The following is a 14,168-nucleotide window of genomic DNA, read 5'->3' on the forward strand; positions in this document are numbered from 1 at the left end:
CAATGGACCATCTAGTCCAGCATCCTGTTCTCAAAGTGGCCAACCAGATGCCTATGAAAAACCAGGGAACTACTTATTTATGTACCCTGTTGCACCTGATTGAACTTATAGTTTATAGATCTGAATATTACTGGACTAGAACTGGGAAACATTACATCTGAGCGATCCAGGTGTTGGATAAGTATGCAGTATCCTGTTCTTGGATTTTTATTTTTATTCATTTTTTTGCAGATGCTATGTCAAGCATCCCATATACATTCCTCCAAGTCAAAACTGATTTTTGTGTCTTTTATTCACTGACGATATTTGAAAGGCTTGACCCTAAATCATTACTCCTCTTTTACTGTTAAAAGTTCTGCTTTGAAATGTGTTTTCCATTATGTATTGAATTACTTGCAGCTGAGAATTGGCTAGGAGATGACAAATTCCTTTTGTACAGTAGTCCCACAAGGCTAATGTTGCTATTCCTGCATAATGAAAAAAAGTCATGTTTCAGTGCTAGAATTTAGGATTCTCTGCACCTATGCAATGTTGTATGCAAGACTTCGGGAAAGAAGGCTCCACGGGGTTTGATATATGGTCAGCCATATACTGCATGCCCCTTGAACTGGAGTATGGTTCTGAAGCATGCTCATGCTAAACCAGACCATTAGGATTGGCTTATTTACTGTTACAGTGGTACCTCGGGTTACAGACGCTTCAGGTTATAGGCTCTTCTAAACCAGAAATAGTACCTCGGGTTAAGAACTTTGCTTCAGGATGAGAACAGAAATCGTGCAGCAGCAGCGCGGCGGCAGCAGCGGGAGGCCCCATTAGCTAAAGTGGTGCTTCAGGTTAAGAACAGTTTCAGGTTAAGAATGGACCTCCAGAACAAATTAAGTTCTTAACCACTGTATCTGCAATGCATTTGCAACAAATATACTGCTCTAAATTGCAGTCTCCTTTCTGCTTTTCCATACAGGATTAATTAAGATTGCTTACTTGGTGGCAAAGATCTGCTATAATTTTGGAGTCAAAGATATAATCTTGGAGTCAATGATATTTTAAGCAAGCCAATCAGAAATGGTTTTGAACTTAGGAGACAATCTTAACCAGAAATGTGACCTGTTTTAATCAGTGGGTGGGGCTAAACTATAAACTTGAAATCATATTCATGCTTACTTGTGTTAGATTCAGTTAGATGCAAATTCTGGTCCTTGGTACACTCTGAATCAGCTGTTTTAAAGGCCATGAATAGTGGGTTTACTTTGATTACACTGAAGAGGTGATAATGGCACTGTCCCATGTTTAATGCAACATTGTTAGATGTCCTTTCTCTTTTGTATTAAAACATTCACCTAGTCTTGAGCAGAAATAAAAGGTTCAAAGCTTGTCAGCATCAGTTTTATAGATAGCCACTGAAAAAAATAATAATGAGATATTGGGTATTGTAAGGCTCAAGGGCTGTCTTGCCAGACTCATTTATTTCCATTCACCTTTTGTCTGAATTGCAGACAGAAGACATTCAATTAAAATGTGTCACCTGTTATGTGTGATCTAATTTGTATTTGTAAATGGTACAGATTAGAGCACCAAGCTTCACATGCTCCCAACTTTTTGAAACATGTGCACAACAGCAATCTCTTTGGATTGGAAATTTTGGGTGCGTTTGCTTGCAAGAAAATTCATTGTTTGCTTATGGTTTGTGGTACTGTATTTGTATCTGGTATTAATATTTTTATTCAAATCCCTTGTACACCACCCTGGAATCTGTTAAGATAAAGTGCAGTTTTAAATAAAGCAAATAAGTAAATGATGTATGCTAAGCTGGTCCAAGTGTGCTTATTAGATGCATTTCAAATCAAATCTATCCTTAACTAATTACTGTATTTTTCGCCCTATAGGACGCACTTTTTCCCCTCCAAAAATGAAGGGGAAATGTGTGTGCGTCCTATGGGGCGATTGCAGGCTTTCGCTGAAGCTTGGAGAGCGAGAGGCATCGGTGCGCACCGACCCGTCTCGCTCTCCAGGCTTCAGGAAGCTATCCGCAAGCCTTGTGAGCCCGGCGGGAGTTCCCGCGGGCTCACAAGGCTTGCGGGCAGCAGCCTGCAGCCCCGGCGAGTGTCCGCAAGCCTTGCACGCCGGGCAGGAGGTCCCGCCGAGTGCGTGAGGCTTGGGGCGGCAGCCTGTCACCCAAAGCACGGGGAGCCCTCCGGAGGGTGCCCCGTGCTTCGGGCAGGTGTGCGCAAGGCTTGGGGCGGCAGCCGCGGCGGGGGGGAGAATAATTTTTTTAATTCATTTCCCCCCCCAAAAAAACGAGGTGCGCCCTACGGGCCGGTGCGCCCTATAGGACAAAAAATACGGTAGTATATGGCGAATGTGTAGACCCTGATGTACAAATGTTAGTTACATTTTCTCCAGCCATCAGTAGCCATAACCTTTTGATGCAGATGTGCTGTTTTTTTCCACCACCATATTTCAGACACCTTGGCCTGGATCCAGAGAGCTGCTTCAATGTACTCAAGGCTCTTGTGCTGGCTTTTATCTTACTTCTCATTGAACAGCTGATCCCCATGCTGTATCACAAACTGCTTTAGAAACTCCACTCACTTTCAATAGTAATTTGCCATGGGTGTGAGGTGGGTGGGGAAGAACTTGGTGCTAGTTTTTAAGTTCTTTGGATCCGGGCCATTATTATTTCCCTGTTATAAATATATTAGGCATCTGGTTGGCCACTGGGAGAACAGGATGCTGGACTAAATGGGTCATTGGCCTGATCCCGCAGGCTTTGTTTGTGTCCTTACGTTCTTTCTTCTCTGAACTATCAATTGCATTCCTTATATACAAGTGTAAGCTGAAGACAAGAGAGTTGGTGCCTTTTAAGGTTTCCTATGCTATACTCAGTAACATGCTTCAGATTGCAGATAGCTATCAGGAGACAAAAACTGACTTCCCTTGCTAATTGTTAATTCAGCAGTAGGGCAGGAAAGCTTTAATGTGAGCCATAGCTTTTATCTTTTTTGATGACTTAGGATTCTGTTTTTAAAAAAATGCCTGGCTAATGGACTTGCATTTTGCATCTCTAGATTACTTTTTTTCTGTATTGTGACTACCAATGTACAACTGAATAATTTCAGACCTATTTAGCATGGCCACCAGGCTCCTGTAAATATAAAAGTCCATGTTTTCGTTTTTCTTCACACAGTTTTTTTCTAGTGTGAATTGCAGTGTTGTAAGTAGGTAATAGAACCACAGTGTAACTTGATTTTTATATAAGCCACTGTTTTTCCTTCTGTGGAATTAGGATCTAATTTGTGTGGACCCAATACAATAATCCACCTGAGCCGTGCAGATTACGAAATAATGCTGCATAGTTTATTATCCAAATAAGATTGAAAAAAGTTGCCTCATTTAGATAAATGAATGTTTATTCAACCTGCTTGGCATTCTTGTAAATATATACAACATGTGGGTCTTAGTGTGTTTACATTACCCATTTAGAGTACTGTACAATGAAGCTGCGTGTCCTCTGATACATTTTACAGCTTTTCACACACACACACACACACACACACACACACACACACACACCACAGTTCACATCAGCACAGCTTCGTTAGTACAGTGGTACCTCGGGTTAAGTACTTAATTCGTTCCGGAGGTCCGTACTTAACCTGAAACTGTTCTTAACCTGAAGCACCACTTTAGCCAATGGGGCCTCCTGCTGCCGCTGTGTCGCCGGAGCACGATTTCTGTTCTCATCCTGAAGCAAAGTTCTTAACCTGAAGCACTATTTCTGGGTTAGCGGAGTCTGTAACCTGAAGCGTGTGTAACCTGAAGCGTATGTAACCTGAGGTACCACTGTATCAAGTTCATCACTATTGAGCAGCATTGACACACCCTTTTGGATATGCTTCTGGTGTTACCTAGAGAGGAAGAATATTTATGTTTGAAACGCCTTGGGAAATATGCAAACTGCCTTATCAATAAAACTGTCTTGTACCCATTTCTTTGAGTAATGGATCAGGTTTACAGTCTAGTTTGCATCTTTGTCACTGGAGGCCCAAGTGGCCTCTGTGGGATGGAACGTCTTTCATCAGCTAAAGCTGGTGCACCAGCTGTGCCTTCTGTGAACAGCGAGGCAATTCATGCTCCCTTAACATCAAGGATTGACTAATTTAATACATAATCTGTGGGGCTACTTTGGAAGAAGGCTGCAGAAACTGAAGTTCAGAATAGAACCACTAGGCTACTGTTTGGGACTGGACACCGCAACAGTGCTTAATAGAGCTGCATTGGTCTGCAGCCCATTTTCAAGTCCAATCCAAAGAGCTGGTTCTTATCTGTAAAGCCCTACATTGTTTTATATTCAAAGCCATACATTGCTTGATGCCTAGGTTTTGTTGTTGGCATCCATCTGTCTCCGGAGAGTATGCCTTCAGGGATAAAGTCAAACTGTTGGAGAGCTACAGTGCTTGCTGTGGCTGTAGAGACGAATACAGGAGAGACATGCTTTATTGCAGGTGGGATAGATAAAGGCATCCAGTATTGCTGCTGCAGGTGCACCATGGAGTTTCCTCCCTCTGTGTTCCTTTCAGCAGTCATTCTTCCTCTGGTCACTGCTGTGGATACACAACCTGTCTGTCTCCAGGCACTGCAGTCTTCTGAAAAGGATTTCCATATGGTGGGGTTAATGTTGCAAGCCTTCATGTAATGTTTGTAGATGCAGAATTAGCCTGCCAACAGGCCTAGTGCCTGCAGCCAGCTGCCACAGAGCACATCCTTGGGGATCCTGCCATCTTCCATTCTGTGGACATGATGAAGCCAGAGTAGACATCACTGAGACAGAAGTGACAACATGCTGGGAATGTGAGTTTAGGAAAGCACATCTTGATTTGAAAAGCTGTCCAGCCATGTGACGTCAAAAATCTTCCTGTTGCAGCGCATATGGAAGGCATGGAGGCATCACTTTTGGTGGGTGTAAGTTGCCCATGACTCACTTCCATAAAGCAGTGTGCTCAGCACACAAATCTGGTAGACCCTCATATTGGTATTGGGCATTACCATCACATTCTACCCTACCTTTTTGGAAAGGTGAGACAAGCCATTGCCATAGCGGCCTTGCAATATGATTGTCTCTCTCAGTGTCAATGGAAAATTTGCTAGTTATGATAGAGCCTGGATAGACAAAATTGTCTACCACCTCAAGTGAGTGGTCATCAGTGCTGATGCATGGAATGCTATTGACATCCTGACCCAGGATATTGGCATAGCTGTCAACTTTTCCCTTTTCTTGCGAGGAATCCTATTTGGAATAAGGGAATTTCCCTTAAAAAAAGGGAAACGTTGACAGCTATGGATATTGGTCTTCATCAGGCTGATGGTGAGGTCGAACCCCATGGAGGATTGGGCAAAACATTTGATGAGTCTCTGTAGAGCTTCCTTGGAGTGTGCTGTCAAGGCTGTGTTATCTGCAAACAACATCTCATGGATAAGAACCCACCACACTTCTGTATTGGCATGGAGACATGCCAGGGTGAACAGACCCCCATCACTCCTTGCATGGATGTACATACTGCCTTCAGTTGAACTGAAGGCATGCAAGAGCAACAGGGATTAAAATAGGCCAAAGAGAGTTTGAGCAAGAACACATTGCTGCTTCACACTGTTTTTTGTATGGAAGGCGTCTGAGAAGACCCATCTTCCTGGGCAGCGGTGTGCATGCCTTCATGGGAGGACATGATCATGTTGTGATGGGCATTCCATCTTGTGGAACAGTGTGAAGAATCCTTTTCGGCTGATGAGGTCAAAGGTTTTCACCAGGTCTATGAAGGCAATCTACAAGGAGTGTCTCTGCTCTTGGCATTTCTCCTGCAGTTGGCGTAGTGAGAAAATCATATTGACTGTGGACCTCTGAGCTCTAAAACCACATTGTGACCCAGGATAGACCCTGTCAGCAAGTGACTGCAGTCTGTTGAGAACAATAAGGTGCAGTACTAAGCATGGTGATTCCATGGTAGTTGTTAGAATAATCACAGTCACCTATGTCCTTATAGAGGCTCCAAATGCTGGGGTTGTGCATATCTTGTGGCATGGATCCCTTTTCCCAACACTGCAAGAGAAGGCCGTAGAGGTGTGTCATGAGGGAGGAATTGAGGCAAGCTTTCAGCACTGTTGGGATTCCAACCTGTCCTGGGGCTTAACCACATGCCTGAAAGATGATGACATTTTTCAGCTCATCAAGGGAGGGAGGAATACCCAGCTCTTCCAAGACAGGCAGAGTCTGGATGCTGTCAATTGCTGTGTTGGAGACCATGTTTTTCAGGGAGTACAGCTTTTGCTAGTGTTCTGCTCTGCCCATTGCTTCATCTGCTTGCTGCAGTCTGTAAAGCTCTCTCCAGACAAGGTTTTCAGCAGTGCAGTTTTCCTGACTCTTGGTCCTTTTTCAGAAATGAGTAGGCAGAAGACGTTTAAGATCAGACTTTTCTTTCTCCTAGATGAGCTATCTCCACTGGTTAATGAGCACCATCTGCCCCTCATTTCCTCAACAGCACCTGCAGAAAAAAGCCTTCCTGGCCATTGGATTCACTATTAGTCTCATCTGCTCAATCTGTTGGAGCCTGTCTTTGCATGCAGGGGATAGGCAAGTCCCTAATTCACCAAGGGTTTAAGAGCCATTGGGTACTTTCACCTTGTTTAGTCGGCCAGTCAAAGCTGTTTCCTGGGATGTGGCCACTGTCATATGCTGATAGCTTCTAGGTGCCACAGGTGAGGGCTGAGTGCATTGTGGAGACCAGGGTGAATGAACTACCCAGAACGTCTCCTTCCAGCCGTCACGCTGTGAAGATCCCTCGACCTCTTGTGCGACGTAAATCAGTGACCCAAGTCTGCTGGCATGGGCACACTTTACTTAGCAGAGCAAACTGCGCAATGAAAGAGGCTTGAGGCTTGTGGAGACATACTAACAAACTACGGATTTATTAACCATAAATCAGGACAAAGAAACATGTCGTCTCTCTTTGCCATCTCTTCTGAGAGAGACAAGCAAAAGCAAAACAACACTGCGGAAATTCCGCTTACACCAGCAAACAGTGCTGGAATGTAAATAGACATGTGACATGTAATATGTCTGTAACTAAAGGTGGAATGGAAAATTCCCAAAAGGGAGCACAACATGTCTTCCAACAGAGGTACTGTCCCTCCCTTAATACTCCATGTCCTGAGATCATTGGTGAAGGCTGTCCTTTAGGTGTCCAACATCTGACCTGAAAAGAGGAAGAGAACATTTTCAGTGATGGTACCCTGATTATTGGGACACGGGTGGCGCTTGTGGGTAAAACCTCAGCGCCTAGGGCTTGCCGATCGCATGGTCGGTGGTTCGAATCCCCGCGGCGGGGTGAGCTCCCGTCTCGATCCCAGCTCCTGCCCACCTAGCAGTTTGAAAGCACTCCTAAGTGCAAGTAGATAAATAGGTACCGCTTTATAGCGGGAAGGTAAACGGCGTTTCCGTGTGCTGCGCTGGTGCCGGCTCGCCAGAGCAGCTTCGTCACACTGGCCACATGACCTGGAAGTGTCTCCGGACAGCGCTGGCCCCCGGCCTCTAGAGTGAGATGAGCGCACAACCCTAGAGTCGGACACGACTGGCCCGTATGGGCAGGGGTACCTTTAATGGGCTTCCTCACTAGGGAGGCTTGCCTGGCACCCACTCTGTTATCTTTTTGGTGTCGGATAAATATTTTAAAAAATGCTTACAGGCTTTAAAGTTCTGCCTGTTAATTTTAACTGCTGCTTCATTGCTGGTTTCATTGTGATTGTTTTGTTTTGCTGTATTGCACTGATTTTATTGCTGATTTCATGGTAAGAATGGTCCTATGAATATAAGTGGGGCTTGCAACAAAATGTTGCAGTGTGAAGTTTATTGCTTAGTGTTCTAAAAAATTAGCCATGCACTCCTGCAGGGCACATCATTCCATTCCTGCTTCCACCTGGCTTTCTGTGACTAGCCAGCATTTTATGATCACTGAGTGCACACATTCTGCAGCGAGTCCTCTCTTTCTTAGCACCCCATTTCCAGATTTCTGTACTTCTAGAAATACTGGGGCTTCCCCAGCATACTGATTTGATATGGGTAGTGCTGTTTTACCTGTATAAATGTAAGCACTTATGCCTCAATACCAGAAATAGCAGGAATATTTCCTAATACTTTTGAATTTGTGTAAAGCTGAAGTTGTTGAATTTTATGCTGTGCCCATTTCTTTCACTTCTTTCGATTTCAAACAATCTTGAACTTTTACTGTTTTATTGGAAAGTTTCATCATTCCATAAGATATTTTCTTCCAAATGTTTTAAACACACCTTTCTTTTTTTGTCTCACCTTCAGGAGTGCGCCTAGACAGAGTACGTGGAGGTCGTCAGAAGTACAAGCGCAGAATAGATGCAGAAAATAGCCCATACCTGAATCCTCAGCTAGTTCAGCCAGCCAAAAAGCCATGTAAGTAAATCAGTTGGTGGTTTTTTCCTTGGTACGTATACTTGAGGTTGCATCCCAGTAAAGCAAGAAGCATCCAAAACGAACCATATGCATTATGTTCCTTATCAATGATGATTTTGTAAACTATTCATATCATCCGTATCCTTTCTCTGAAGAGTCAAGAAAAGACTCTTTTAAGGGTGAGAGCTTGCTAATGCACAATTTATGCAGTGCAAATTTTACATTTACAGGTGATCTTTATTTTCAGTGGTACATAAAACAGCTCATGCTGTGATCATTAGTTCATTGAAGCTTCTAGTCTCAGATTTTACAAGAAAGTGATTTTTGCAGTTTTCACTAACTAAATGAGTTTGACTGCTCAACCTCCCAATGAAAATACATTAGGAGCCTCATTAATTTATAGCAATAGAAGGCTGACACACTACTAGCTAGTATTAGATTAAAGCAGGAAAGTGCTACACCTACAACATGCATAGGGAGGATGTTAATGTTCTCATATGCAGCTGATATTAAAAGAAAGAACAAGATACAGTTTGATAAGCTAAAGGCTTATAAAGCCATTTGTACAAATCATGCAGAAGCTGCTAATTCTCGAAGAAACAAGTTGGGTAGTCTACAAAAACAAGAATTAGCAGCTAACAGCACTTGTGAATTCTTTTGTATGTCACTTTTAAAATAGCTGTTTTGGAGTCTAAGTAGTGGCAGAAGCCTCCAGGCTACAAGAGCCTTCACTTTGGACAAGAGTAGTAAAAGGCTCCAAGGATTACCCTGATGGCACTTACCTGGTTGTGTAAAAAAAAAAAAAAAAAAGCACTGTGTTGTTTTTCACCTCCCATTCCCCAGTAGGGGACACTACTGTGTGCATTACGCATGAGCATATGGAGACCTGGAAAGCAAATAAACAGAGTTTGAACTGTAAGCAAAAGGGCATTTTAGCTGTGTCAAAGGGAAAAGAAACCAGTTTTACATAAAATTAAAGCTTAAGTGAACATATGGCATCGTTTCCTTTTGCCTTTCCAAAAAACATTATGCTGATTATACCTTCAATTGTCCAATCTGGCATCTTCCACACAGTCTGGATAAGCTGTTCCACCACTCTGTAAATACAATCTAGGGTTGCATTAAGCAGATTTTGCGCATTATAATAAAAACTTTCTGATAATACAATAAAATTCAATAAACTCTAATGCTTAATTTCATTAGAGGTTTAGATTTTCTGGATGCACAGATTGCCAGCTTTTCATTTGTTTTATATTGTGCCATTGAGTTGAATTGCTGACAGCTCGGCACATGCACTCACAATTAAGCCTTTTTATCACAGACATAGGTTAATGTGTCCCGGCTGAAAATGTGAGGAATTGGAAGGGTGCAATCCACCAGTAAGTCGTCTTGGGAATGCCCCATTAAAATGAACAGGCACTGTACAAGAATACTACTCTGCTCTTTCACAGCTCCCGTTCATTTCAAAGGGAAATATGTAGTATAACTTTTCAGTGAATTGTCTTCCCTGTGCCTAGCCAAAATCATTGAGATATTACACAACATGCAAGAATTTAATGAAACACATTTTAGAGGATTCTATTGCTCAAGATAAACTAGCTTCCGGTCCTCACATGCAATCCTTTATTTAGATATTTATTTAGTGGCTCCCTGGTCATTTTTCTTAGTTCATCCTGTAAGAAACACATATAGCATAACTTCTTTTCGGTTCTTTTGCATCTGTCCCAGCAAATGTCAAGAGTGAAACAGTGAAATCACTTTGACTAAAGAAGTAGCCAGGGAGATTTTCTGGGTTCTGACAGATAGTCTGAGCACAACAAAGGCAGTGGAATGAAAATTGGGTTTTATTGATTCTAATTGGGGAAACGTTAAATAAGATTTACCTAGGAACCGTGCTTGTGGCTATTCTAACTGATGCGCTTCCTGAGCACATTCAGAATGCCCCTGGATTTGTACTTTCAATACTGACAATGCTTTCCCCCCATAGCGAAATAATAGAGATTAGGAAATGTTCACAACACACACTTTTTTATTATTATTTCCTTTCTTTTCACCACAACCCAGTGGTCTGCCTACAGGTCTTGTCATGTTGTCAGAACAATGGGTATGAAAACCCTGTGAACCTTAAATTAAACTGTACAGCATCCTGAATCACTGCACAAAGGGAAATGTTTAAGGGAAAAATAGAGAATATTTCGTTTTCTACCACCCCACCCCTAAATATGCTGCTCTCATCCATGCTTTTTTTAAATAATTAACTTGGTGAGTCTTTGGCACTTCAACAAATTTGTTAAAATAGTTACTAAATTTCAAAATCCAAGCAACTCACATCTCCTCTGTCTGCATACATTTTATTACGAATACCAGACAAACCTTGGACTTTAAGAAAAGAAATATTTAAGAAAAGTTGTGAAAATATTTACTTGTTTGTTTTGATAATTTTGTTATAGGAAGCAACCATGGGTAATAAAACAGTGAATTAATGGAGGAGTGTGTGTGTGTGTGTGTGTGTGTGTGTGTGTGTGTGTGTGTGCGCGCACTGCAGCCAACAGTTCAACATCATCACTGAAATCTGTTTATCAATAAATACTAAAACTGCTATCTGTCACCTTTAGATGAGATAAATAATACCCATTAATTAGTCTGAGACTAGTAGTATGTTGGGGGGATTTTGTTTGTTTGTTGGTGTAGCTTTAGTAGTTCTTATGAAACAATGAGCATATGACTCCAGGTCTGTTGCTAAGTACTGTAATACCAGATCAGCTTTTGAATTTCCCTCCTCTGTGATTTGAATACATAATCTACATTAACTAGAATGGTCAAACAGTTGAAACAATCTCTGTTCCACCCTCTGTCCCACATCAACTTTCAGTCTAAGAGTTCCTCCATTCACTTGTGAACAGGACGCTTTTACATTGTAATAATAATAAACAAACATACTTGAAGTGGTGTCTTGTGTTTGGTTTATGAGGAACTGACATTTTTTAAATTTGTGACATACCTGTTTGTAAAAGACTAGAGACAGAAATAGATAAGAACTCCCGGATAAATTATACAATAGAACATTTAAAGAAAAATCTTAGAATGAATTTCCTCAGGTTTTATAGCTGTTGAATGCAGTTTCTGAAAACACTTGAACTTCACCCAGTGACAATTTGAACCTTGGTTTCTCCCATCCTATTCTTCACAACCTCACACTGGGTCTCATGAGTGGTATATATAGATTTATGTGTTCACACCTGATCCCATTGAAGTAAATAACATTCCCACCAATTCTGGTAGATAGGGGCTATATCCCCAGACTAGCAGTGACATAGCAAATGTTATACAGGCCAAAATTTAATATTTGTGGATAGCTCAGTTGGTAGAGCATGAGACTCATAATCTCAGGGTCGTGGGTTCGAGCCATATGTTGGGTGAAAGATTCCTGTGTTGCAGGGAGTTGGACTAGATTCTTAAGTGGAGTCATGGAAAATACACTGATTAGTATTAACATATGTTCTGATCTATATTCACAGATAACAAGATTGTCTCTCATTTGCTGGTGGCTGAACCAGAGAAGATCTATGCCATGCCCGACCCCACTGTGCCAGACAGTGACATCAAGGCCCTCACCACTCTTTGTGACCTGGCAGACAGAGAGCTGGTGGTCATCATTGGATGGGCTAAACATATTCCAGGTACAGAATCTATAAACAAGTATATCTTACGAGATTTCAGTCTGTTAAAAACCATTACATAAAAGGTTAAATAAGAAAATAATACATGTGGGACATTAAATGCGGAGACCACAAGGTAATAATGACTAGTTATGCTGCCTCTCCTTTAAACTAGCATTATATGCTGGGCCCACCTTGGTCCCTGTGAACTGCACCCCTGCAGACAGGGTTTTATTTCTTCTGATTCTACCTTAGCAAAGCATGTAGGTTGAAGTCCTTTGTGACATGCACATCCAACAAAGTCTTAATGGTCATAAAGCACTTGTGTGAAAACTGTGTTGGTTTAATATTTCCACATGCTGCCCACATTCCACAGAAAATAAACAAGAGAATTTTGTCTTTTGCTTATACGTCTTGCCTCAGGCAACAGTAACTGGAAATAACATTTTGGAAGGAGTCTGTACTTATCAAACAACTTAAGCTTTCAGTTTAAGGTTCAGTGGAATTGTGCCTTCTGCCACACGCGCACCTTCCCACACCTACCCCATTTCGCTTGGTTTGAATTTGTGTTGGCACACCTGTGTCCTAAAGCAGCTGACACTGTAGGCAGCCATGAACCATGAGTACAGGTGTACCTTAATGTCTGCAGACAACATAACAGTTCTAGATTACATGACCAGTATGATCTGCAACCAATGCTTTGATTTTTTTCAAATAAATATTTAGCACTTCCTCCTTTAACAACCTTCCTTGTCTTCAGGGTTGGCCCAATACATCTTGCTACCAGGAGTGAAGCAGCAATTTATTTATTTATTGTGTTCATATCCCACCTTTTTGGCCAAGGAGCTCAAGGTGGCACACATGGTTCTCCTCCTTCTGTAATCCCTGTAGCAACCTAGGAGATGATTTGTGACACCATGATCAGCTCCTTGGTTTGAGGAACTGAGGGCTATTCTCCACAGGCTGTTGGATTGGGCATTCAGACGAGAAATACGCACAGTGCCTGCTTATTTGGCATTGTTATTCACTTTGCTATGTGCACAGATGCTTACCACCCTCAAGTGTGTGGATAGGCCTAACTGTTTCAGAGTAGCCACATGAGTTGTGAAGATTTCAAGAGGATTTGACAAAGAACATAAAATAGCTTCTGAGACTTTTTTTTTTTTTACTGCTCTCCTTAATGCTAGCTTAACACTTTGGATCAGGCACTGTCTCTTCTAGTGAATTTGAACAATGCAAGGCGCAATCCTGAATGATTCTAATTACTTCTCAAAACCAAATAATAAACAACTATCAATACACATCTAAATCATAATTTGCTTAGAAAGGAGGACAGTAACACACGTTCTGAAGCGCTCCGCATTTTCTTCACAGAAGAAATTTAGTTGTTCAGAGTTTGCATCACAAATGGCTTATAAACGAGCTTTTGAATCATGAGCAATGTTTTTCTGGTACAGTTAACTTATTTCTGTCTCCTTAAACTAGTTTGTCTTTATGCTTTGAATGCTACAGTAATTTCTTTAATCAAATTGATGGAAGTCCCTTTCCCAGCCCACACTGAAACCAATTTATTGGTCATGATACGCCAGCTATGTTACTAACAGTCGTAACGAACTGTCAGGCAATATCGCAGTGAAGCTAATTTGAAGTCATTAGGTGTGCAGCGTTCAGGCAACAATTTGTTACAGTGGTTAGGAACACAGCTGACATTTCTGAATGGCTTTGTTCAGAGCAGGTCTAGATGAGCCCAAGCAAATTGTAAACTAATTTAAACATCACTCTGTATTATACTAGCTACTTTGTCTTACACTGGTTGCTAATAAAGCACCCCAGATTAAGTCAAAGCTAGTTAAATAGGTGAGTTTGAGTTTCATCTCTGGACAATGCCTACATCAGTCTTACCAATATGGAGGCATTTGCCCTAGAAGTCGGTCAATAACGCATCATGGTGATTGCCAAATATATTTTATCAGTTTGATTTGTGTTGCGAATACATGACATAGGTTTGCTTGTGGGTATGGAAGAAACCAGGCAATCTA

The 14,168-nt window shown here is 41.7% G+C and overlaps 1 protein-coding gene across 19 annotated transcripts in view; it reads left to right on the forward strand.

The window, feature by feature from the left end:
* The window catches only part of ESRRG (estrogen related receptor gamma), a 485,944-nt gene that overhangs the window by 411,933 nt on the left and 59,843 nt on the right, over positions 1–14,168 (forward strand). For all 19 annotated transcript variants that reach the window (XM_081186033.1, XM_081186039.1, XM_081186034.1 and 16 more), the window contains 2 exons: positions 8,360–8,470; positions 11,989–12,150. In XM_081186033.1, the coding sequence (XP_081042159.1) occupies positions 8,360–8,470; positions 11,989–12,150 (273 nt within the window). The remainder of the gene's footprint in view (positions 1–8,359; positions 8,471–11,988; positions 12,151–14,168) is intronic.

This window comes from Podarcis bocagei, assembly GCF_964188305.1.
Source record: "Podarcis bocagei genome assembly, chromosome: 3".
In the NCBI taxonomy this organism is placed as follows: Eukaryota; Metazoa; Chordata; class Lepidosauria; order Squamata; family Lacertidae; genus Podarcis; species Podarcis bocagei.